The sequence below is a fragment of the Alligator sinensis genome, unplaced genomic scaffold, assembly GCF_000455745.1.
Source record: "Alligator sinensis unplaced genomic scaffold, ASM45574v1 scaffold975_1, whole genome shotgun sequence".
Lineage (NCBI taxonomy): Eukaryota > Metazoa > Chordata > Crocodylia > Alligatoridae > Alligator > Alligator sinensis.
The window spans coordinates 2,024,780-2,050,839 of record NW_005842068.1 but is presented as its reverse complement, the minus strand read 5'-3'; the positions used below and the strand labels follow the sequence as shown (position 1 = coordinate 2,050,839).

Here is a 26,060-nt window from a genome sequence, read left to right as displayed (position 1 = left end):
ACAATGGCAGCAGGAGAAAGAGACTCAGTGGAAGGGTTGGAGTCCAGGTAGGGAAGAGAAACAGAGTCCAAGTCCTTGGTTGAAGAGAGGGTGGGGATATCTACCTATCCAAGCTTGGGGTCCTTGTCCAGTAGGTGTTGTCCAGAGGGGGGTCACCGGCAGGGCCTCTGGGTGGATAGATGGTGTGGCATGGTGCTGGTCCAGATGGAGCGGGTGTCCCAAGGAGTCAGTCTTCACTACCCCTTTTTATGGGGCAGACTACCTCTGATCTCCTATGGGGAGGGCATGTCCAGGCAAAGTCAGTTCTGTTCCAGAGGGCTCCAGGTGTTTTTACTGAGCATGTGCAGCCTTGACACAATGGTGGGTTGCTTCATCTTTTATTTCTTGAATACTAAGGGTGGTTCCACTGGCTGGGTCATTGGTCCAGGTATTGATGTTGATGGTTCGGTCATTCAGAAGGAGCTATTTTTAGACCTACTGCCATTGTCTCTGAAGCACCCTCATTCATCCCCATTCATTCAGGAACCAAGTTACATAGGAGGGGTAGTATGAGTCATAGGTTACACAACCGGGCATGGGGATAAGATGGAAGCTTGACATTACAAGACGGAAACTTGACACGATTTATGTTAACTTACATATGTAGGCCTAAAACTTTAATCACAAAATATAAAAGCAGAAAAAAATCAATACAAACATAATAATTATCATTTATAAAACAGTGGATATCTATATGAAAATGGCAGGGCACATATTTGCAGAGGGGAGAGAAATAAAACAATACCTAAAATAAAATGTTAAAGCTTATCCTACATTTTAGCTTTCTTATACTTATCTTTAGGGAATAGAGAGGGAGAGACAAATTAAGAAATGGTTGGGGAAGGGGAGGGAATGCATTTTAAAAGAAAAAGAAAAACTGGGGGTTTTGCTACAATAGGACAGTACTGTACTATAAAGTTATGCAGAGAGATTAGACAAGAGCAAGCGGAGAAATGCCATACTAGAACATCTTGCAGATGGGGAATGGGAGGGAAACAAATTGTGTTTCTGCAGGTACCCCTTGGTAGAGGGATCCACACAGCTACCTCCATCTCATTACAGCAAATTTACCTTCTTGCCATAGCCCTAGTATTAGTTTTCATATAATCAACCTGTAAGGGAAGGATAAATCCATTGGGAAGCTGGGAGAATGTGTGTCTACAAAAAAAAAAATGTTTGCACTTTTTTACACTGTGGAATATTTTTAAGTGCCTCCAGTGGACCGCAGGAAAGAATGTGTTGCTGGAACCTGGTTCTGGTTTCTAGTGTTGCTGGAAACTGTGTTCCAGTGTTGCAGGTCTTTAGTTAGACTTGAGGAAAGGCACCTGATGTCCACAAGTTTGTCTAACAGCTCAACCAGCTATACAGTTGGTCCAATAAAAGATATCATGGAAAATACTTGCCTTTTGTTAGAAGGATGTTGTTTTTACAGTGCACCTTGAAGCTCCATTTTACAGATAAATACTGATGACAGTATTACACAATTATAAGCAATTCAGCTTATACTTTATATTACTTTAATTAGAACATCACAACATTTTGAAATTTCAAAGTACCAAGTTCACAATTTTGATCCTAAGACCCAAGAAAACAGATATCTACACCTCCCACACACAGCTAATATAGATATTTTTCTACAATTTCCATTTTCTGTCCTGATGAAATATCCAGAAATTGGTTTGGTAGGATTATTTGGTGTGAAGCTAACTATATTTTATTTTCTTAGAAATGGATATTAATGCTGAGATGTCTTTTATCTCTTTGTTCTACTGTAAACTTGGAAGAACAATCAGATCAGAATAATCATAGAACTAAAAATAACTCTTAATTAAAAGAACGGTCTTTGATGATCTTGTTTGTTTATGATACAGGGATAATGACTTAGTAACAGCAGTCTGGTTTTAAAACCATGATTAATTTTGGAATCAGTATAAATAAGCTAATATCTCCAATGGAATATTTTTAAAAGCCATTAATTTGCTGTGCGGGCCGGGAGCGACCCGAGCCCTCTTCTGTGCTGCACGCGGGCTGTGGCCAGCAGCCCGGGCACGCCGGGTCAGAGAGGGAAGGCCATCGAGCTGGAATTAGGCACAAATGCTTAGCGGTAGTTTTAAAGATTGTTTACTTACACTGAGATGGCAGTGGTGTAGGCTGGAAAACTTGCTTGAGTTGCGGTTACAGACAGACAACACAGACGGTTTCGTGGAGGTTGCTAGGCTCCACGGTACAGAGCTCCGGATGCTCTGGGTGAACGAGCCACCAAAATCAGAATCGTAGGTACGTCTTATAAAAGTTGCGCTCGAAGACGGGAAGAGGTGGGCGGTGGATCAGGCCGCCACGCTCCTCTGAATCTCACACAGGGTTTCTATTACCCTGCCGTGTATCCAGAGTCCCCACGAGATGGATGTGGAGTCCTCTTCGGCTTGGGCGGAAACTGCTCAAGCCTCTTATACGGCTAACAGGCCAATCGTTAGACGCCACGTATGAATAATTTAGAATTAGCCAATCGTGGGGAACGAATTTGCATACCGGTGGCGGGAACTCTTTTGCACCGTGCATTCCTTTTGCAACTCGAGCAATGCACTCTGCAAAAGAAGCTGCAGAAAAGGCGGGAAACTCATCCCTGCTCCGGGGTTTTCCTTTGCAACAGAAAACTCTCCTGTGCAATGAAGCTGCAACTTGGTGGGGATAATTCTGGTGCCGAAGCGTACACAAAATCATGCCTTTGGGTCATGACATTTGCCAGCTTATACTATATATAAAATTGCTACTGGTGACCAGGATATATTGAACATAATTATTTTCATTTTGAACAATGTTGAATATGGTGTTGAAGTTTAGTAACTATTAAGACCGTCACACACACATGCATATTGATCCTACTGAAACATTAGTAACAATGCTCCACTCTTTTGCTTGTAATATCTTGTTTCACATGCATTTTATTAGGTTTTAGAAGTGCAAATATGCTCATGTTATAGAATATGAGAATATTATAGTGACTGCTTTTGTACTATCTGTTTGTATGGTCCTTATCTCAATGGGATCTGGTAGGAGTTTCTATATAGGAACTGCTTAACTCTGAGAAATAAAGTGGTAATTCCTTGGTTAAAAGTAAGGACAATAACTTTTTCCCACTTCAAAGATACTATACAATACTTTATATCATGTTTTAATAGTCTTTAATGCTAAAGTAGCTGACAATTGCAATAATTCTTCCCATTCTCTTAAAATATAACTTTAAACTTCCTTTTTCCTGTGAGGTGGCTTGCTGCAATATAGCTCAGAGTGATAAAGACTTATCTTGTAGTGTAAGCTCAATATATTTCTAAACTTTCGAAATCTCAAGCACTTATAAAGTGTTGCAACCTGGCAGAGTGTGATAAACTTCACAGGAAGAGAGAAGACATGTTCACTACTCCAAGGAACAGGCAATCTAAATTAGATGAGGCAAGTCGGGGAGAAAGCTTGGGAGAGAGTGTGCATGGAGGTTAGGGATGAAAAGAAGAGAATAGGAACTGCTTCTCTCTTGCTTCCAGTGTTGTAAGGCAAAAAGTGTTTTGTAGATCTGTGTTACAAGCAAGTTGTATCTAAATATTTGATGTAGAGCATTGGTTTTTCAGTTGCGGACCCTTAAAACATTTTGAATGGAGGTGTAAACCTGTTTGGAAATTTCAAATGGAAGTACACACCCATTTGAATTGTAAGTGTGGGCATTCATATACTTGTGATTGATCACACTCATCTTTCACAGACCTCTTTGTAGCAATTTAGATACTCTGTCCTAACAGTAAAGCAGAGAGATGGATCTGGATTTCCAGCTCTCCCTCATAATAGGGGCAGGGTTGTAGATGGTTAACGCTATAATTTTGTGATATATGTCTACATTCTTAGATACACAAAGCTCTTGGGTCAGAGGAGATATCTTTTATTAGACTAACTAAATAATAGCAAAAATTGTCCTTTCTTTGCAAGCTTTTGAGAACATACACCCTTCTTCAGGCTGAGGAGAATTCAAAGTTTGCAAAAGTCCTTCTAGGTAGAAAATAAACTCCATTTTGCACAGGGGAGGTAGAGGGTGGACGTTTATTCCCCAGTGTATCTCAGAGTCCTTTTGTGAGAGTGTTGCTTTGTAGCAAAACCCCCAGTTATTTTTTTATTTATTTTATTTTAAAATGCATTCCCTCCCCTTCCCCAACCATTTCTGACTTCTCTCCCTCTCTGTTCCCTATCGAAAGGTATAAGTGAGCTAAGACATAGGATAAGCTTCAGCATTTTATTTTGGTAGTGAGTTGAATTTGTTTAATCTTTTTCTCCTTCTTTATATTGTATAATTATTATGTTTACATTGATTTTTACTGTTCCATATTACTGTTTTACTGATACTATATGATTTAGGACTACCTACGTAAGTTAGCATAAATCATATCAAGTTTCCATTTTGTTTGTCAAGTCCCCATCTTTTCCCCATCCCCTGATGTGTAACCCATGACTCATACCTACCCTTCCTATGTAACTTGGTTCCTGAATGAATGGGGATGAATGAGGGTGCTTGAGAGACAATGGCAGTAGGTCTAAAAATAGCTCCTTCTGAATGACCGAAACATCAATACCAATACCTGGACCAATGACCCAGCCAGTGGAACCACCCTCAGCATTCAAGAAACAAAAGATGAGGCAACCCACCATTGTGTCAAGGCTGCACATGCTCAGTAAAAACACCTGGAGCCCTCTGGAACAGAACTGACCTTGCTTGGACATGCCCTCCCCATAGAAGATCAGAGGTAGTCTGCCCCATAAAAAGGGGTAGTGAAGACTGACTCCTTGGGACACCCTCTCCATCTGGACCAGCACCATGCCACACCATCTATCCACCCAGAGGCCCTGCCGGTGACCCCCCTCTGGACAACACCTACTGGACAAGGACCCCAAGCTTGGATAGGTAGATATCCCCACCCTCTCTTCAACCAAGGACTTGGACTCTGTTTCTCTTCCCTACCTGGACTCCAACCCTTCCACTGAGTCTCTTTCTCCTGCTGGGGGGGGGGGGGGGGGAACCAATAATTTCATGGGGCTGTGTAGTGTGTTGTCTGTTTAATAAACCTGTTATTTTGAAATCCTGAGTTGGGATTTTGTTTGTTTCCTGACTACTTCCTTCCTGACACCACTTTTCCCTCCCACTCCCCCAATTCTCAGCTGTCTGCCTCAGTTCCAGCCCCAAGCCCCTAGGTTTCTGCCTCTTTCTCTTTCCTGGCTGTCTCCTCCTTGCCACCAGGCTTTTCCCTTACACTAGTGACCTCGAGTAACCCTGGGGCCACTTGACCTTAAGTAACCCCAAGCCTCAGTTCCTCAGCCAGCTTCTCTCTAGTCCACTGGTTCTAATCCCAGTTCTGGCAACTTTCACTCCCTACACTTTAACTCTCTCTCTCAACTTAACCTTCCTCCAAGTATCCCATGTACCCCAAGCACACACATACATACCATACCATCTAAGTTAGGAACTTATCTGTGTGTATATGTAGGTGCGTTGTATGTGTGTGAACTGGTGTGTGTGTGTGTATGTATATATATGCCATTGTGTGCATGATATATGAATTAGTGATCTGTGTATGTGTAATGAGTATGCAGGTATGGACAATTGATTTTTGTCTTACGTTTGGGGTGTATAGTGTATGTGCTTGTATTGGTGATAGGTATGCATGTGCCTAGGCTGGTTTGGATGTGTATGTGCCTGAGTTGATAGTGTGTATGCACCTAACAGCTCAATATTGTGATCCTGAGAGGTGGCCTGACCCCACAGGGCAACATCTCTATAATGTGCATATTAGGCTGTCTTATTTCTGGGAGGTGTCCAATGCCACAGTCAGACAGGGAGGTGAAAAAAACCTTTGTTTATTGGTTAGCAATGAAGTTTACTTTTCCAAATGTCTAAAATATGATATCTTCCATGTTTCAGGGATCTGTGTTGAAGTCGTGTTGGCCTGAGAGAGAGAAACACAAAGCTCTTGGGTCAGAGGCAATATCTTTTATTAGACCAAGTAAATAGTGGCAATATAGACTAACGAAATAGTTGCTACATTCTGAGTCACTCCAATAGCTTTTTTTTTTCTAGAGGGGGAAATATGAACATGATCAGTAGTAAACAATTACCTTCTGAATATTTTTGTGAAATGGCATCATCAAAGTGTTTGTGTTTTTCAGGTTGAAACCTCATCTCTTGATTGTAAAGTTTTCCTGTTGTTTTTTGTGTGCACTAGGGTTGGGGTTAAAGGCCTGTGCAGTCACAGTGCAAAGAACCAAACCAGGCAGGCTTTAAAGAAGAAGACATTGTGGGTGCTGACAGATGTGAAGCTCCCTGCTGTAACTCAGTGCATGACAAAAAGCGCCATGGGTTACAGCAACTCCACTGACCCAACAGACATTCACTGCTGGGTCTGGGGGGTGGAGGATCAAGCTCCACATTGGAGCTGATCCAAGAGAGGCCATATGTCTGCAGCCTCTCTCCCCTAGCTCTGCCTCCTCCCCACCTGCTCTGTTGTTCTCTGTAGGATGGGAGGGGAATAGGGAGGGGAGGGAGCTCCTGTCTGGGTTTTGCCCAGCCTGTGCTGGAAGGGGGTTGGTGGATTGGAGCCCTTCCAAGGCAGAGCCCAAGCGGGCTGCAATATACCTGCCTGCTCTGGAACCATGCACTTTTGTCAGGACACAGCTATAGATTGCTTTCAAGGAGCAGATCATGTGACCAATATCACAGAGTTCAATTCTGGTACATTGCAGCAAGCAGAGGCAGTTGTCGAGAAGTCTTCAAATGAGAGAGAACTCTTCCACTAGATCTGGAACCTCCTGATCAAGTGACTAAGATTTGGATAACTGCCCAACCATTGTTCTTGGACAGTGGACAATGTTGTACTACAAGGGAGGCAGTCAGGGGTTTCTGGGTTAAATTCTCATGTCCCTGAGGGTGACAGAATGTATAATGTATCACTGGGGTCTTAACTTCTTTCTTCTCCCTTCACCCCTTCCATCCCTCCAAGTCTAACCCTTAATTTTCATGGTAAAGCAGAGTTTATACTATTCATCTGTAGAGTGTATGTACATATACAAATAGGGGATTTGACTATGTATGGGAAAAGAAGACCTGCTTTTGAATCTACTGATTGAAACAGAAATAAAAATCTTTCAAGCTGTTACTGACTTGAAACATTAAAGCAAATTTTATTACAGGGATTAGTTTACAATACACTTATTTATTAAAACAGAAAGACATCTTTATAAAAACTACTGTATAGAAAGACAAAAGCAGTGCAATAGCAGTGTAAAACACATTTTTGGTTTACCTGGCAATCACTTTAGAAGGAAATGATTCATAATATGAAGTCAGAGTATACAGCAAAAAAAAAAAAAATAGGACAAGTTTAGATCCAAAACTAGAATAGCAAATCACCGGACACCTGCATGTATTGAATTTAAACATCAAGTGTTTAAATAAATGATATTGTTTTTAAGGTATTAGTAAAAATAAGAAAACCACTATAATCCTAGAATTTCTAATTAGGTTAGAAGGGAACCTAAATTTTGACTGTAAACTATTAAAATATACTATTGTTAATATTTTAATATTTATGAAAGAGAGAGACTGAACGAATGCCTGCCTTGCATAACAGGCTTTGCAATGCTTATTAAAAAGTTACTCCAGGTGGTTGGGTTTTTTATGTTACCTTAATTTGCCCCCACTGGGTAGATTGTTAAACATAATTGAATAATTGGCTTTAAAAATATGTTTGAAATGTATTTTATTTATGCTACATCATACTTTTTCTTTATATGGACAGCTTTCATATAAAAACTCTAGCCATAATAAAACCTCAGTTATTTAAAATTGCTGCTACAGTATGCTGAAGGATACAGTAAAATTGACAGGCCAAATTGCTGCACTTGTGTATCTGTACTGAAATCAAAACCAGACATGAAAGATGGCTAAATGCAATGCTAACACCTACATACTCTTTTTACTAATTTCTTTTTGTCCTATTTTGTACAACACTAGAATATTTGTAAGCTGGACACACAAATTATTCTTAGTAAAATATAATATATGAGGGTATGTATATAATAAATTTAGACAGGGAAAAATGCCTGTAAACTATGAGCAACATAATAGCTGTTGAAAAGGGAGTCCTTCATGAGGGATAGGATGGGATTATAAATTTTCCATAATGGAGTGATTTCATCTCTCCTATTGTTCCAGTTAAATAGGAAAGGGCATTAGTAGGTGAGTTTCATTCCATCACTCATTTTCTTTTACATATTGCAGACATGATTATTTGAAGCTGTGATTAAATCAGGCTCTTAATGTAAAAGCAAATGCTGAATTTGGTGATGGTATGTTTTTGGTTTGTCATAATCAGCTAGCAGAAGGCTGTGATCTGATAGTTCTCTACATTTAGCTTATAGCTGAGATGCTGAAGCTACTGTTTGCCTAGTCATTGCTTTTTAAAAACTTCACAAGCTATATGTCACATAGAGGAGAAAAAAATCCAGTGATTTTTGATGCATATTTTTAGTTTAAGGCTCAACTAATATTAGTCTTATTTAAGATCCAGTATTTAGCTACAAGATATAGGCTATCATGATGTTTATGGAACGGTATGTTCCTCTGTTATGACATGGATTTATCTATATATGTTAATTTGTAGGAAGTATGGAAATTTCAACCAGTGAGTATCTACCTAAGATTAATTGGTTCTGTATAGAGATTCAAAAACACACATCTATTACAATGTATACACAGACTAGAAATAAAGCATAAAACTGCTCATTAATAACGCACAATTCCCAAAGGGAAAAACCCTTACAAAATACAGTAAGTCACACAAACCAGTATCTAATACAAATTCCTTCATGAACATAAGCTTTTTTACAAAGATCTCTGTGGTGGTTGTAACCTCACAATAAAAGTAGGTCATTTAAAAAACACTCAGGAAGATTTCTGATTTCTTGTTTAGGAGATCATTAGAATGACTATGTACACGAAAGGACACTGCTGATTGTAAAGTTGCTGAGTTTGTACTTCATGGGAAAATATTTGTTGTAATATTGCCCTATGGAGGATGAGCTTTTTGTGCCTTTGTTACTTTGGGTCTGACTTTTTTTTTTTTTCCCCTTACACTGGTGGAATCTGGGAGTTACTTTAGTAGAGTTCCAGTGTTATAAAAAAATCTTGGTCAAAAGCTGGCCCTCTGTTTTTTATTGTTTTAGTACTATGAAATTTGACACACAAATTAACAAACTCCGGGCTAAAATTCAGGGACCGTTGGCCCAAAAGCTAACTGAAAAAAATGTGTTCAGAATCTAACTTGCCCCCCTGACAATTTTTGATGTTTACAATTGTTCACTTCTTTCTGTTTTTAAATATTTTCCTCCTCTCATTTCTTTGCTTCAGGAAACATCCTCACAAGTACAAGGGAAATTGATCTTACAGAGGGGGAATGGAGAAACTGGTTATACATAATACAGTAAAATTCTTAAACAAAGTAGAAAAAATAGTGAAATAATTTTTCTTCAGTCTCCATGGTAATTGTGAGTGCTACAATATGGTAAGAAAATATCAGAGGGGTTTGATTTCTAAATTGATTGTGTTTCCTTAAGTTGGATGTTCCATCCTCATCCTTCTGTACTGTGGCATAGTGTCACATAACAAAGTGTCGTTTGTAGTCCTTTAAGAGCAATGTACCCCATAAGCTCAAAGGAGCAGTAGGTTTGGTCCTTAGAGGTGCTGCTGAGCTGTCTCCCACTTGATTTCTGTTTGGTAACAGAGGGCACATCTACACAAGATGTTTAATGCACAGAAGACTAATTCTACTGTACATTAGCATGGTGGGCAAAGCTCGTGCTAATACACAAATGCAGGGGTTGTCAACTGGGGGTATGTGTGCCCCCCAGGGGTACTTGAGAAGGCCCTAGGGGGTACGTGTGGGTGGGCGGGGATGGAATACCACCACACACCATTCCGCGCTGCCGCTGCCCACCTGGCGAGATGTGGGGGGTGAGGTAAGCTCATGTGCAGTGGCTGCTGCTGCTCTGCATCTGGCTGTGTCCACCCTCCCCTCCATGTCCAGCCACTGGGGATACACTGCTCTGCGTCTGGCCACCAGGGTACACTAATCAAGAAAGGTTGAAAACCCCTGCAGTAATGCACAGTAGATTTAGTCTAATGCACAGTAGCATCACCAAAAATGTTCAACTGCACTAATGCGCAGTGGTGCCCATTACAGCACAGTAAGTTAGTACCTGTCATTACAAGTACTAAACACAATGAGCTGTAATTACAGCACTTTAATGAAGGTATAGATGCACCCAGATACTTTCTAAATTTCTGTAGGCCTGATCCTGTGCAGATCTATTGTAACTGATGGAAATGCAGTGTTACTGCTTTGGAGAGGGTGTAAAGTAACAAAGGACCTGTGAAAGGAAGGTGATTATTATAGGTAAAACCTCAGAGATAGTTTGCAAGGGAAGGTAGGTTGTGGGGAAGGAACTATTTTACCCAGTGGGTCAAGAACAGAAAAAATATTGTGTCCAGGTACATGGGTTTTCTGACCTAACTAACATATTGGGGCTGATGATTCCATCTAATGGCTCCATTTTGCAGCCTTTACTTGTGTGGAAAGCATGATCACAGGGGCTGTGTTACTTTGCTCTTGTGAGGGAAAATTTAATTCTTCAGGAGAAACGAATGCTGTGTGCACATTACATACATCCATACAGTGTTTGAGACCTACCCATAGTGTCCTTTGCTGGAACTCTGCTATTTTTCCGTGCTTCAACTAAAGTGCTTTGAATTAATCTCTTTTAATATGCTGTTTTTAGAAAACTAAAAGCTTTTGAGGTTCTAATGTTAACCATGAATTTAAAGAATATTGATTCCCCTTTTTTGCTTGGAGTGCTACATTTTCCACTGTAAAATACCTTAGAAATATTTCAAAGGTCCTAGTATGGCTCTTCAAGATGACTTGCATGTGGAGCAGGAGGAAGCACTGGAGCACCGTGCACAGTGGGGATGCTGCACGTATGCCCCTAGAGAGGAGGAAGGATTCGGAGCCTCCAGTGATGCTGATGGGGAGCATGCTTGCTTGTCTGTGACACCTGCTGTTTTAGATGTTCATTAGGGCTAGGGAAAGACATTACACACAAACTGATTTAAGTGATCATAAACTAGGTTAAATCTGTAACAGAACAGACATTCAGTACACAGAAACCAGTTAAAAAATGGCTGAAACAAACCTGGTTGCATATAGTATTAGACTTAACTGATTTGAGTCAAGCTGGTTTAATGCAATGTCTGTCCCAGATCCCTTCCTGGTTTAAATTAAACCAGACTCCCACAGCATCCGGGCATGCTCTCTGGGCTGGACAGGGCTTTCTGCTCCAGAGCAGGGCTGGCCCTGCCCATCTGCTCCCTGGCTGGAGCTCCAGCAGAGACTTGCAGGCATGGAGCATCTGCCTGGCTTCCTCCTGCTCCCCCCCCACCCCAACTGCTTGCAGCTCAAGCAGGGATCCCTCCCTGCCCGCTCCCAGAGCACGGATGGTAGCTAGCATGTGGTATGCTAGCTAATACTGAGAGGTGTCTGTGTAAGGCAGACAGGACAGTGTCTTTTTAGGGGTTTTTGGAGATAATCAACAGGACAGCTGGTAATGTCCCTCCCTTCTTTCCTTGCAAAAAGTTGTTTAAGAAGAGCTTGAACTAATGAGAGAGGCTTTGTTTTCTGATGGGGTGTTAAATGCTGATAACAGAGCTGATAAATGCTTTGTTATCAAGGGTGGGGGGGAGAGGGGAGGGAACCCCTTCCTAATCAGAGCTGAAGGTGCTGGGGTTATTATTATGGCTGGGGGTGTTTGAGGGGGGGGGGGGGGGGGGGCTGCTGTAGTGCCCCCTGCTTCTAGTCTGAGCCACTGCAGGCATGTGCCTGAATTTCCTCAGTCCAGAGGGGATGTCTTAACAGTTACAAACCTGGTTTAGCCTATCCAGGTTAGACTAACCTAGAAAGATTGAATCAATTAAGGCTCAGGCTTTTGAATGTGTGTCCCTAACCTAGATGTTGCATGCTCTCACCTTACTTAGGAATGCTTTCTATTTGCTGGCTGATGTGCAAGAAGATGGTACATGGACACATTCCTGTCTAACTCAGTCCTCTGGTGAGGACTTGGCTACTTCAAGCAAATCTGACTGGCCTCCCTTACTTGTGCCCTCCTACATAAATTGCTCCCAGTTCCTTTTTTCTGTTGACTGTATGTAAGCATGGAAGCCATAACTTGTTCCAAGTCATCAAGTAATAATCTATCCATTAGGTGTTCAGTAAAATAGTAAAATGTACTCAAGTCAAAGTAGTCTCTAAATGATATTCAATATGGAGTTGTTCTTGGTGTGGCCAATGCAATAAAATATATGCCTAGTCATTATCATATTGTTTTGTGTTTGAAAAAATATTAGCTATGATTTATTCATTTGGAATAAATGTGCTGTATAGACTGCTGGAATTCCAGAGGAATTACTCCTTTTCATTGTCACCACCAGGTGCTTTGTTTCTATATAAAGTCTCAATGCATGACTGAAGTTCACAGGAATGATTTGTATAAAACATACCACAGGATTTCAAATTAAACCTGTAACATAAAAAATAACATTTAGCTATTGCAACATACAGTGAGCATTCAATATGCTTCTGTGATTCTATCATTGCCACTTTGGCCTGCTCAGGAATCCTCAGATAAATTATGAAGCCAATCAATGGCTGAGGGAACTGGATTATTGCCTTGTAAAACAAGAGGGGCAATGGCATTATTGCTATTTGTAATATAAACATTTCTTTTTTTTCTTCCACTTTCTATTAGTTTCAGGAAGGGGAGAGGTGATGGTGGGGTGGTATCTATCTTATTTCTTTACAACCACTCTTCACCCTGAAGGAGGGTGTGTGTAGCTGAAACCACTTGGTGTGCTCAGGAGTCTGATGTCCTGCAGCTGACACAGCTGTGGGTGAAAGAAGAATTTAGGTGTTGGAATGACTATTATCTTGCATTCCAATTAGATGACAGGGGTTCCCTTGCATTATAATGTGCAATAAGGGGCAGGGGAGGGACAGTGACTTGGCTTGTTGACATCTAGACTATTGTGACATAATGTTCACCAGAGAACTTTGGAAAAAACTCACATTCAATATTGTGACACTTAGATTAGGCTCAAATGGCAATAGATGGATGGGGAGGCAAAGAAAGGTTATCTACCAAATGTCTTGTAGTCTGTGTCCACCTTGACATGGATCTTGCCAGAGCAACATGTGTTTCATTTGTCTGAGCATCTTCTCAATACAGTTTCTCCATTCAATAATAATAATCTTGGTCTAGAATGAAAATATTGCTTGCAGACTGCTTCCTGATCAAAAACTTTCTATGTTGTTTGCTTTTTTTTTTTTAAGTTGGCAGGTTGTGGATTCTCTTCAGGTGAGTTGGCCAACATCCATCTCAAGAGTGTCTTTCTTTTTCTGTCATTCAGCTGGACGGTTCTGTTGGAAGCTCCTCCCTGGATTCTAATCTTACCTCTCCCATCTTGAGGCACATCAATATATATATATATTTTCTGAAAGACAGAAAATGGAAATATTTGTCAGGATGCTTCAAGCTGTCACTGTAATAGAATTTTCCATAAATGTAAACCTGTGTTTTCAAACTGACTTTAAAAAAATGTTTCCTAATAATACTGAACACTGACACTCATGCTTAATATAAATAGTCCTACTAAGAATTATTTCCATAGTCAGGTATGAGGTACTTGGTTGGTTGGGCTCTAATAAGAGAAATGAAACTAGTTTCTTCCCAAATTTCTCATCTTCTCTGTGGGTTAGTTTGTTGTTGATGATTGTCTTGTTAGGGCTATGTGTACATGCACCCACTGTTGTTGTCCCCAAAGGACAGTGAGTTCGTGCCTGGTGTGCTTGTGCCAATAAACACACAGGGGTGAAGGATCCAACTTAATCTTTATTTCTGCGCAGAAAGTGGTGCTTGGCAATCGTTCACAAAGCAAGCACACCCACCCCAGTGGGCATCTGCCTTATATAGCTACGTAACAGGTTAAACTTGCTGATGTGATGAAATGTGTAGCAAGCCCAGCAAGTAACCCCCGCTTCAGCTCCCCCCCAAGTAACCCCCCTTCCAGCTCCAGAACTTTGTTGATACAGCTTTTCCTTCTAGTGAGGCCAGCAATCAGCAACTACGCAACAAGCAATCTTCCCCCAGCCTAAACAACCTACTCTATGCCCTTGGTTAGATAAAATACTTTTTCAAAACATACAAAGCTGTTCCCTGGTTAAAATGCATAGTGAACGTTCAGGGGATCTCTGCTGGACATGGCTTCCAGCCCTACCTCTGTCCCTAGGGGTTTGGCCAGATGCCCCTGAAACAAGGGGTGCTTATCACTGTAACCATTATTCTCATGAAAAACCTTACTTGACTGAATAGTCTCCATGGACTTGGGAACATTTGCATAAATCAGATTTACCCATGTGTTGGGTATGGTGCTTATTGCTACTACTAATAGATTATGCATGGGGATGGGAATAATGCCTAAGCCAGATCCTTACTCGGCTGCTGATTCTTTTTGTGGCATTACTTAACTTTTACTTATGGGGCATGTCTATACTCTCAGTAGCTGAGAAACACTTCTTGCCTACCTGTTTCTGCTACATGTGCATCAGTCCTAGAAATGAAGCAGAAAAGCTGTCCTGAGATTGCCTCTCCTAGCCACTCTTGATCTGGTTCTGGAGTGCTTGCGAGTGGAGGGGGATCCCTCAGGTGGCTTCATTTTCTTATTTCAAGGATTGGTGCACATGGAGAGGTTGGGTGTGGCATGCTTCTCAGGCCTCCCAGGAGTGCTGCAGAATGTGTATAGCCATGTTTTCACTTACCACTATCTAAAAGAGTGACTGAGGCTCTAGTTCACATTATAATTCAAACACAATGCATTTGTTAATCATCTGTTAAGCAGTAACCTGGCCACATGTTCAGGGGATGAATAGTACCACAAAAAGGGAAATTAGTAAAAATGTGTAATTTTTGTGGCTCTTTTCCACTGTATCTTAAACTGAACATGTGGCAGTGTGAAGACTGCACCGAAGTCTCCAACTAGCCCAGATACTGTCTCTGCTGATGTTCAGCTATTGTTGTCAGGATCAGGCCCCTATCAGAGCTTGAACTGGCCCCAGTGTGATTTCTGCCAGCTCCAGGGACCATGTATGTGCAATCCTGGACCCAGGTGACAATCAGCCGATTGTTGGGCACTGAACATTGAACCTGCCAGATCTGATCTCTGATCCCAAAATCGCACATCCTGCCTTGCATTTGTGGCATGGCAGGAAGCTCAGTTGTTGGGATTGGGGATTAGATCCCATTGTGCCTTTACATTAACTCCGGTCAGTGGCCTAAGATATGTATTTGCTTTCCTCCAAAAGGTGTTGAGATTAGTGTTATTTGGAGTTTCTACAGCATGCCAGACAAAACAGATGTGATAAATGTGTTAAGTACTTGTACGCTCTTTACAAATGGTTCCTGGGTACTGAGCACCTGCAAATTGAGTCATTTTTGCAACATACTAAGATGTTCTCTGCTGAAGAATGCTAAATGGCCAAAATGTACAAAACATGGACGGAAAATGGAGACACAGGGTAAACAGATTTTGCCCAAGGTGACAGTAAATCACAGTACAGCTGAGAGAACTCTGCTCTCCTGAATCTCAGACCCTGCTGCCTGGAGGCCGAGAGTGACAGACTAGTTCATGTAGGAATCCAGCACTCACTCACACCTCAGGATCTTTTGTTATGTGTAGTATAACTTAACGTTTAGATAGTAGGTTAAATTTAGAGGTAGGTCAAGATTAGAAAAAAACATTAACTATAATAGTTGTAGGCAAGAGGCAATAATAGTATTACTCATCTGCATCTTCTTTCAGACACAAATTTCTCTTTATCCATTGTTAGTATTCCCAAACCGATGTACAACATCATACAGATTGCATGTCATTAGTGCAGTATAAAGAAACATCTGTTTCAGGGAACAAAATATTGTCATCTGCTGTTATTTAGTATATACCTATCAAATCAATTCAGAACATAGCGCTAGATTCACCATTTTGTTTACTCCAATTTTACATCAACATAGCTTCACATGAATGTAACAGTGAATCTGTTTCTAAGAGTACTATGTCAAGCCGTTATTTTTGAAAATGTTATTTTGAAAATGCAGGGGGAATTTGAAATAAAGAGGTACAAGCTGGCTCATATAGCACTGACTCATTTCCAGCCTTCACCCAAAGTTCCAATCAAATTAAATAATTAAGTTTTGAAAAAAGTTTGGGGTGAGTTTAGTTGTCTGCATTATCTTGTGCCTCTTGGTTCTGATTTGAAACAAAGAATGAAACATGATTGTTTTCATGGTATGTCTGACCTTGCCAAATCACGGAAAGGAACAAAACAAAACAAAAAATTATTTGTGAAAGCCTGCTTCTCATGAGGTTTCCATACTGAAGAAGTTGAAACAAGTCTGTTTAGTTCTAGAGGGAACCTTTTGAGATCTACTCATAACTTAAATTAAAATACCTGGACGGAGATATAAAATAGTAAGTGCACCTGTCACAGTTCAGGGCTAACTGTGTCCATTATGGTACCTTCGGGTTTTTTTTATGTGTATGTAAAGTGCATTGCATGCTGTTGGCTCAGGTGAAATTCTTTAGTATTATTCTTGTCATAACCCAATGGTTTTTAGTGCCTCGGCACAGTGGATTTTCCCCGCCACATTGGAACTTCTTTGCACGATGGAATTTTCTGCTGCAGAGAGAGACCCCCGGTGCAAAAAAGTTCCCGCCGTTTGTATGTAAATTTGCACCCCATTATTGGCTGATTCTAAATTATTCCTACTCAACGACTAGTAATTGGCTCGCTAGCCGTATAAAAATCCGCGCGACTTCCGCCCAAGTCGGAGAACTTTGAGCACGCTGCAGAGTGACTTTAAAGAATTCCTGACTCGTGGCAGAGTGAATCAGTAGCCTCATCAACTACCGATTTTTCCTCCCTGTCGCCAAGCGCTTATCCCCGACGTACCCTTTCCCTGCATGCCCGGTTCGTCTGTGGACTCACTGGCTCGGTTTCTTGCCAGTTGAAGCAACTCATTGTAACTACGCAAGCAGCCTTTACAGCCTGCATCGCAGCCACCAGCGGCGTAAGTAAAAACTATTTTTGCAACCAATACGCTGTCTCGCCTCTCCATCCACCAGCCCGCCTGATGTTCGCTTAATTAACCAGCGTTTCCCTTGGTCGGCTCTACCCCGCCGAGACATGGCGTCACGAACAAGATCTAAGGGCACGGTGGTGGAGATGAATCTAATTGAGTGCTGCCCCTGGCGCACAGGGATCCGCCGTGTGGAAAGCGCAAACGAGCTCTGGGCGCATATCGCCTACCACCAAGCGGAAGGAGGGGATAGAAGAAACATTGACGGCTACTTCTCAGTAAAAAGGGAAGGAGCAGTCATAAAGGAGTGGAGAACAAAGTTGTCTGTCAGGGAGTTCGGGTGTGTAATGGGCAGTGAGCAGGTTTACTATCGACCTCCAGAGGAAACACCGACCCTATCCCTAGCGGGGGTGAAGGTGAGGAAGGCGGAAAAGCTGTCCCCCGCTCAGGAGTTTGCCCAGTGCACCAGATACCTGAGGGAAGGAGGGGAACCCACCCCAACAGACTGGTTTAATTGTCCGACTTTAGTGCCTGGGTTGCGTGGTCACGAACTCCTCGTTCAACTCCGAGAAGACTTGGAGACCGAGGGTCGCCACATGGCAAGATGGGGGATAACAAAGTGGAAAAAGGGCAAAATAATAAATGTGTTATTCCGTTCAGTAGCGGGCCTACTACGGGAGAATGCAAACTTAGGGGCTCAGTTATATACAGCGGGCAAGGAGTCAATGGAGTGGACGGTAGAGGACTCCAAACCGACACTTAAAAATAGTGCCGGTTGCGTGGCTTCGCCGCCAGAAAATGGTGCCGAGAGAAACCCAAGCTGTCCGGAGAACCCAGAAAAGAGGGGCGGGGCTTCAGAAAAACAGGCAGAGATACGCCCAGCAAGCCCGCCCCCGGGAGTGACGTCGCTCCCAACGGCCCCGCCTCCTTGCCACGGGGAGGGGGCAATGGGAGGGAAGATGTATCCAGTGCTCCCTCCTGATGAATTTAACCCTTTCCTGGCTGCAGCTCACCCAGTAGCATTAACGAAGCATGTCGCAGATGAGGGAGGTACCACATGATCATTACATCTCGCACGTGCACCCGACCAGAGATACAAGAACTTTGAAACTCTGTCCATATGGCTGGGACGACTGATTGTGGAATTTGCATCTGACATACTGGACCTAGAAGAGGCAAGTGCCTTGACCCAACAAGCGGCGTGGAGTGGAGGACGCGCCACTGATCTGAACGTGGTCTTGGAAAACACACATTGGCCCATTCCTCTCCCGGCGCTCGTGGTGGGACAGGTAGCCCATAAATCCCACACCTGGCATGAGCGCCACCCACAAAAGACCAGCGTGGAACAATTTCTCTTGGCCATAATTGGAGTGTCATACCTTACGTGGAACCCAAGAATACATCCACTGGGACTAACAGATGCCCAGCGTAGGGAAAAATGGGCTCATCGCCACTTACCAAACCCCGGAGCAATTCCAACGCCTCTGGAGGCTATAAACACCTGTGTAGAGGTGTACGGAGGAAAGGACGCTGTCACACTCCGACTCTTCCTTAATTCAGTGGCAGGTCAGCCAGTAGGAAACCTCTTGGGTCATCTCCCACGATTACAGGTGCTCATGAAACAAAGCGAGGGAACTCCTATTGATGCAAAAGACCGGCTTTGTTGCATCCGGTTGGAGCACCAAGACCGAGGCGTCAGGAATTTGACTTACGGCGAGAGCCATGGTGATCACCCCAAAGATCAACGGAGGAAAGAGTTATGTTCAGATTCCTCCTCAGCCACTCTGGACTTACAAAGCAGCAGTTGTGTATCCTTGGGAATGAGGGCCAACGTTGTCTAGCCAACACACTAGGATTCAAATTCGGGGACAAGCCAAAAAATGAATAACGGCCGTCAGCTCCACCGGTGGCCTTCTCCAACTCAAACCTGACCCCACTGATCTCTGTCCCTATGCTGAACTTACTGTCTATGATCCCACTGATCCAGGTAATCAACAACAAGTGTTCTTCCTCCTCGACACCGGAGCTCAAGTTAATGTAATCACTTCAACGATACCCCACCAGAAAACCACAAAAACAATTAGGGTACAGGGACTTAACGCTGTTGCAGTTACAACAAAAGTCAAATTTACTGTCCAAGGCCCTCAACGCGCTCTAGGGGCAGTGTTAGGGGGCATCAATATTCTGGGAATTCCGGGAATCAAAGCGCTTAACCTCAAGGAACAAGTGTTACAAGCGCTACCCATCACTATCCCGAAGACGGATTGGCATTGACCGACGCTCTACAACACCTCCACCTGGCAATACTGACCAATCCCAACCAAGGGCCCCCTCAAAAAATCCCTCATTGATCTCCTGTAATGACTGGAGCAACAAGGTTGCATCAAACCAGTAACTGCCAGTACCTACCTGTCACCGGGGTAGGGAGTTGCAAAGCCTGGGAAACCCAACGAAGCCCGGCTAGTCGTTGATTACAGGGAGGCCAACAAAAGTTGTCAAGTGCTTCAGCAACCCAACCCTTCTACCCTACCACAATGAATGTTCGAAATGGTTCAATTCCAGTGAAACAAATGGGTCGGGGTCACACTGGACCTAAAGAACATGTTCTTTTCAATTCCGATAGTTGACCCTGAAGGAGTATTGAATATGTGCATCGAGGGCACCATGTACAGATGGACGGTCTGCCCGCAGGGATACTGCAATGCTCCGTCACTAGCCACCGGTGCCATGAATGATACCCTGAAGAACTTTCGTGCCTCACATACCCTTCCACCAACTGGTCGCCCACCTTCAGAGTGAGGGATGGATGATTAACGAGGAAAAGTCATGCCTACATCTCGTAGATGACATCACATTCCTTGGCACCCGATTCATTGGCTCCATCCACCATGGAATCTCATCTCACATCATGGTCCTGACATCGACCCATTAAAGAAATCTCTGCCCGTGACTAAAAGACATTTTCAGCAGCTCTTAGGTCACTTAAATTGGTATCGGCATTATGTTAACCCGAGTCATTTAGCACTCCTTACTAAATTACACCGACAGATCCGTAATAAGTCCCGAAAATCCACACCTTGGACGGAAGGGGACCAGCAGAATCTGCTTCGCCTGTTAGCCGCTGTCAAGAGTACGCAGCTCTATGCAATCAATCTTGGTGAACCATTAACCATAACCCTTGGATTCACCACAAACTACGTGTGGGCTGTTGTGCACAACCCTCGTGATGAACTAGTATACACTGCCCATAAGACTCTTCAAGCAGCACAACATCGGTATGGAGCTATAGGAAAAATCCTCCTAGCTGGACAGCTAGTGGACCCATTAGCAAGGGGGCACAGGACACTTCGCGCTCCCGTTGCCACGTTGCTGCCCTTGCTAGATGCAGAGAAAGTCGACCCGCGTTTTCAGGGGGAACCTAAGACATGGAACACGTTGGTGCTTACCCACCACTACAACTGGTGCTGCTGGAAATTTGAGGACACAAAACCTAGTCCTAGCCTGGAGGATGAGGAAAAGCTCCCAACGCTATATGGAACCTCTGCCCCAGCCTGGATGGCTTCAGATGGAACCTCCCGACACGGTGGAGGCTATGGGTATTATTAAGGATACAACACTTCCACGAGTCCATGCATTGGAAGCCCTCTGGATGCTACACCCTGTGTTGGCTCAGGGAAGACTTGGATCTGGTGGGTGCTGCCTGTGAACTGTGACAGCACCTGTGCAGCTAGCACCCTACCTGTGTGGCCCTGGGGAACACTGCCACCACAGAGGGAAGGACTGCTCCCCACCTGCTCAGGGGCTGTGTGGCCTGGCAGTAGCTTGCGCAGGCAGTCTTCACTGAAAAAAAAAAAGGCGAGGGTCCTTTTTTTTGTTTGTTTTTCACCCACAGAGCCTGCCCACCTCTCCCAGTAGCATCTTAATTTTGGGAATGTAGAAACTATAAGCAGCTTCCTACATCTGTTTGAAAATTAAATTTTGTCAGCATGCTTGGCTGTACAGTCTTTGTAAGGAGTGGATAAATAAGACGTCATGTACCGTGTTCTCTAACTCACAGACCAGCACTCAAATACCCTTACAAGAAAGCACTGATCAGTCAACTGGTGTGGGATGTAAAGCAGTTTCTATCCCATTTTTAAAGTTATTTAACTATCTGAAGAAAATCTTAATGTGTTCTGGGGAAAGTTCTATAATTTCTCACCTCTCTCAATTGCTTTTGGGGTGGATAGGTGCTGTGTGTGAGTGTGTGCTTGCAGAGAGAGATTGTATTAATAGTGACACCAGCAGCAGAACTGAAAAAAACATTCAACACTTTTCTAGCAGATTGCATGTTTAAAGTGCTGTACAGTGAGAAAAAAAGAAAGTGCTATTTATACATCCATCCTTTCAGATTGCTTGGCTAACTAACCACAAAAAGTGTTACTGCTTTTAGGTTGAAATCGTGATGTCATTTATGGGGGTTTGTTGTCTTGGTGGTGGTATTCAATAGACTGATCTTAAGTTCCTGCAACTAGTAAGAAAGCTTCCAGTGGCTTCAATAAACATTATGCAGGCCTCTAGTTCTGTACAATTTTGTAACTCCTATGAGAGTCTCTGGGTATAAAGTCAAGCAGTGGGTTTAACCATGGTGTGAGATGCACGTTACATAGATAAAACAAATAGGTCCCCTGAGTTTAATGGCCCATTGGGCTGTAGTATACTTAAGGACACCTGTTTCTATAGTCAATCACACACATCAGGTCTGTTCTTTGATTCTGCAGTCAGAATGATCAGCCAGGTACAGCTGGATTGACTGAGGACAGCCTTTGGCAGGCTTCAGGAGTTGAGGATTCACACTCATAGCTTCTCAAAACATAGCTGGATGCCTTAATTGCCCATTTCCCTGCCCTGTAAATGGATGTAGAGTTATTATTGTATTTTCTTGCATACAAACACACCCCTTCTACACAACACACACCTTGTTTTTGAAAGGCAGAATGAAGAAAAAAATATTCCTTGTAGAAACTAACTAGTAGCAGCTAGGGAGCTGAATCTGTTCCTGAGCCTGCTCCAGTCCATTGTGCCAGATGAAGTTTCAGCAACTAAAGCTGCTACCACTCTGTAGCTTCAAATTTCTGGACCTATAGGGTGTTTGTACACATACTTGATATTTAGTCACTAAAAATGTTCCTGGTTTAATTTCCCTTTCTTATTTTTGGTGACTAATTATGTAATGTGTACCTGATTTAGCATAATAAGCCCTTACATGTTCTAACTAGTAGGGGTGTGCAAAATGAGCTGTATTTGATTTGGATTCGGATTTGGCCCAAATCGGGGACAGTGATTCAATTTGGATCACTGTCCCCGATTCAATTTGGCCGAATCCAAATCTGAAGATTCGATGCTGATTCAGAGAATCAGCAATTCAGTCATAGACACAGCTTTACATGTTTTCTACATACCTCAAGGTACCAGGTAGCTCATGAACGCTGCAATAATGAGGTGGATGGAGTGTCCCACAGGAGTGCATGGTGGGGGAGGGGGGGCCACTGTGTGCTTGGCAGTGAACCTGTAAGTGGACTGGAAGAACTTCAGGTCTGCCGAGGAGTGCTCAGGGGGGTCCCCCCACATCCTCCCAGCTCAATGATCAGCTGCAGAGGAACCCTGGGTGCCCCCCCATCCTAGGAGGCACCAGTCACCAAGCCAGGGGGACACAGGGGGGCCCCCACCCCACACTCCCCGGTGGGCCCAGAAGTGGACCAGAAGCACTTCTGGTTCACTTCCAGGTCTGCTGCCAAGCATGCTGGGGAGCCCCCCATGCTCCTGTGGGACACTCCATCTGCCCCAGCACCACAGTGTTGACAAGCCACCTGGTACCTTGAGGTATGTAGAAAAAAACATTTAAAGCTGTGTCTATGTCTGAATTTCTGAATCTTTCCAAATCTCTCCGAATTGATTTGGAGGGTTCCAATTCAATTCAGAGAGATTAAAGGGTTTCCTGATTCAATTTGGATTTGGAGAATCAGGGGCTGAAGCTTTGCACAGCCCTAATGACTAGTAAAAAGTGCTAGGGGGTACTCCAGAACAATTTTTTCTTCTGCCCTTTCAGTACTACCTTACTGCCAGGCAGCACTTTAGGACAAGAAACACCCTGCCACAGCACTTGTGCTGCTCGGGCAGGTGCTGGCCGGGTGCAGGGTACCCTTAGGTGCAAAATGTTTAACCCTGCAAAGCCCTTCTCAGGGCAACTTTTGTTGCGCCTTTTTCCAGCACACGTGTGTTTTCATGTGCTTACCAGGCTGGCACCAGACTGTGTGTTGTGTTTTTTTTTTTTACACCAGAATGAGGCTGTCTGCCCCCTGAGGGCCTATAAAGTCCTGGAGCAGGTATTGGGGTGCGCACACGGTATTGAAGATTGAGAGACTTCTGAGGCAAATTAGAGATGGCAGCACACCAGAGGCACAAGAACTCAGCCCAGGGGGCACACTTGTCCCTGGCACAGCACCAGTGCCTGCTGCTTGCTGATGATGTTGGGTGCAGTTTTCCTTTTGAGTGCAGGATGAGGCCACTTTTGTGACACTTGAAAGAGGACACTGAACTGTTCCACAAGCAACCGGGACACTTAAGGTTTGGTAAGTAAGAACGGACACTTGGCTGCACCCTGAGGGAAGGCACCTTTTCTTCAGGCTTTAGCATTACAATATTAGTGATTTCAATATTCATTGTGTCTAGCACATTTTCTGCTGTAATCAAAATATTCCTTATGTCTTCCTCCTGCAAAATGTGAAAATACCTTTTAAAGGTTTCTTACTGTTTTGAACATCTAAAAAAAGTCCTTCCACACTCCTTTCTCCATGGCTGGGGGGCTTCTCTGGGCAAATAGTCTTTCCACACACCTTCCCTGCCCCATGGCTGTGGCTTCTTGGGGAAAATACTCTTTTCACTCTTACCTTCCCCAACATCAAGGTGAGGGGGGCCTTCTGGTGCAAAATAGTCCTTCCACAGACTTTCTCCCATGGCCAGAGGGCTTCTGGGGCAAATAGTCTTTCCACACACCTTCTCTGCCCCATGGCTGGGGGGCTTTTGGGGCATAATAGTCCTTCCACACACCTTCCCCCACATCTGGGGGGATTCTTGGGGAAAATAGTCTTTCTACACACCTTCCCTTAGCAGGCATAGTGAGAAAGCCAATTTGGAGGTTATGAAATGCAGTAGTAATGACACAGTACAATGTTTTAAGGAATACAATCAGAAGGTTGATCTCATTTAGAGGGGGGAATTAAAGGTTCAAACAGGAGTTTGTAACAGAGTTTCATGAATGCTGATGTACTGGGAGCAGCACTGAGAGTAGCCCACCAAAAAAACCTCTCCAATCTCTTGCAAAGGAGAGCCATGCATCCTGTAGCCACAAGAGAAGAGCCCCAAGGTGCTTCAGGGATGATCATGAGGAGTAGGAGGAGGATGTTGATGTGACCGGGAAGGGTGCAGGGGGGCTCATCTCATGGGGCAGTAGGTTCTTATGACTAGAGTTTTCTATGACCCCCCAGGATTGGTGTGCTTCTCCCTCCGTCATGTACTGCCAACCCAGTATTTGCAAAGCAGATTGCATTTCAACCTACTGGGGGCTAGATGGGGACTGTGTGAACCAGGTTACGTTCTATATCTCTTCTCTCTACCTACTTTAAAAAAAAATCTCTGATAGAAATAAAGTATCACAAAAGAACTTTGAAAAGCATCCTGTATTTTAATTTTCCATAAAAGAAGCTGGGTGAAAATCTTCTGTGATGCTAGGTGGGGTGATAAAGGAAAGCACCCAATAATATGAATCCCAAATCTGATGACAGCCAGCATGGGGCCAGCATAACCAAGGCTATTGTCTTGTGGTTGAGGGCACTTATGAAGTAGATCATCAGCCATTAGCCCTTTACAAGGCATAGGGGAACCACCCTACATAATGTAGCATAAATTAGGTATGGGACACATCAGGAATACAGACAGCTGCAAGATGCCTTTGCGCTGCCCAGTGTGTCAACCTTCTCATCAGGCATGGGCAGTCACTTGGGGTACTTCCCTACCCATTCCATGGGTAATATGAATAATTCCCCTCTCACTGCCTCCCCCCCCCCCCCACAAAAAAAAAATTATCGGGCAACCCCCCCCCCCGAAAAAAAAAAATTGTAGTGCACACTACTGTGTACATGCTGTGGCACAACCACCTTCCCAGCACAGGACCAGTGGGAATGCCAGTGGGAATGCTGTAGGCACCTGTGCTTTGGGGATAAAGGAGAGTCCAGGACAGTGGTAAGTTGGAGTATAGTGGGGTAGCTTGCAAAAGGACAGCGATTTGGAGTTGAATTTTTGGAATGGGGTAACTGCTCAATGTCATATCCCCTGATAGCTCCACAAAGGCCTGACAGCAAAGATGCAGCAACACAGACAGAGGAGGACTGGTATCAATGGGAATATACATTCATTACTTAGGTACATATGTAATGGAAACAATTGTTAAATACAGTTATGTCCTGCGATAAGAAAGTTCAAGTACTTGGATTTCATATTTAGCAAACAGAGACACCACACATTCCCTCTGAGCTCCTCCAGCTCAGGTCCCTTCTGCGTGCTCCTACCCACTCCCTGCCCCTCCTGTTTCTCTCTTGCCTTTCCCCAGCCTATGCTTGGGGGACCCCCTCTCTGCCCCTTTTCCCCACTTTCTGAGCTTTTTCCCCATGCTCTGGCATCCTCACCTGCCTCCAACCCTCCCCCACTCCTGCCTG

The 26,060-nt window shown here is 43.5% G+C and overlaps 1 protein-coding gene across 1 annotated transcript in view; it reads right to left on the bottom strand.

The window, feature by feature from the left end:
- Positions 1-13,565: 13,565 nt before the first annotated feature.
- The window catches only part of SHISAL1 (shisa like 1), a 184,662-nt gene continuing 172,167 nt past the window's right edge, over positions 13,566-26,060 (bottom strand). The window contains exon 5 of the mRNA XM_006023575.3: positions 13,566-13,669. Coding sequence (XP_006023637.1) covers position 13,669 — 1 coding nt within the window. The 3' untranslated portion in view covers positions 13,566-13,668. The remainder of the gene's footprint in view (positions 13,670-26,060) is intronic.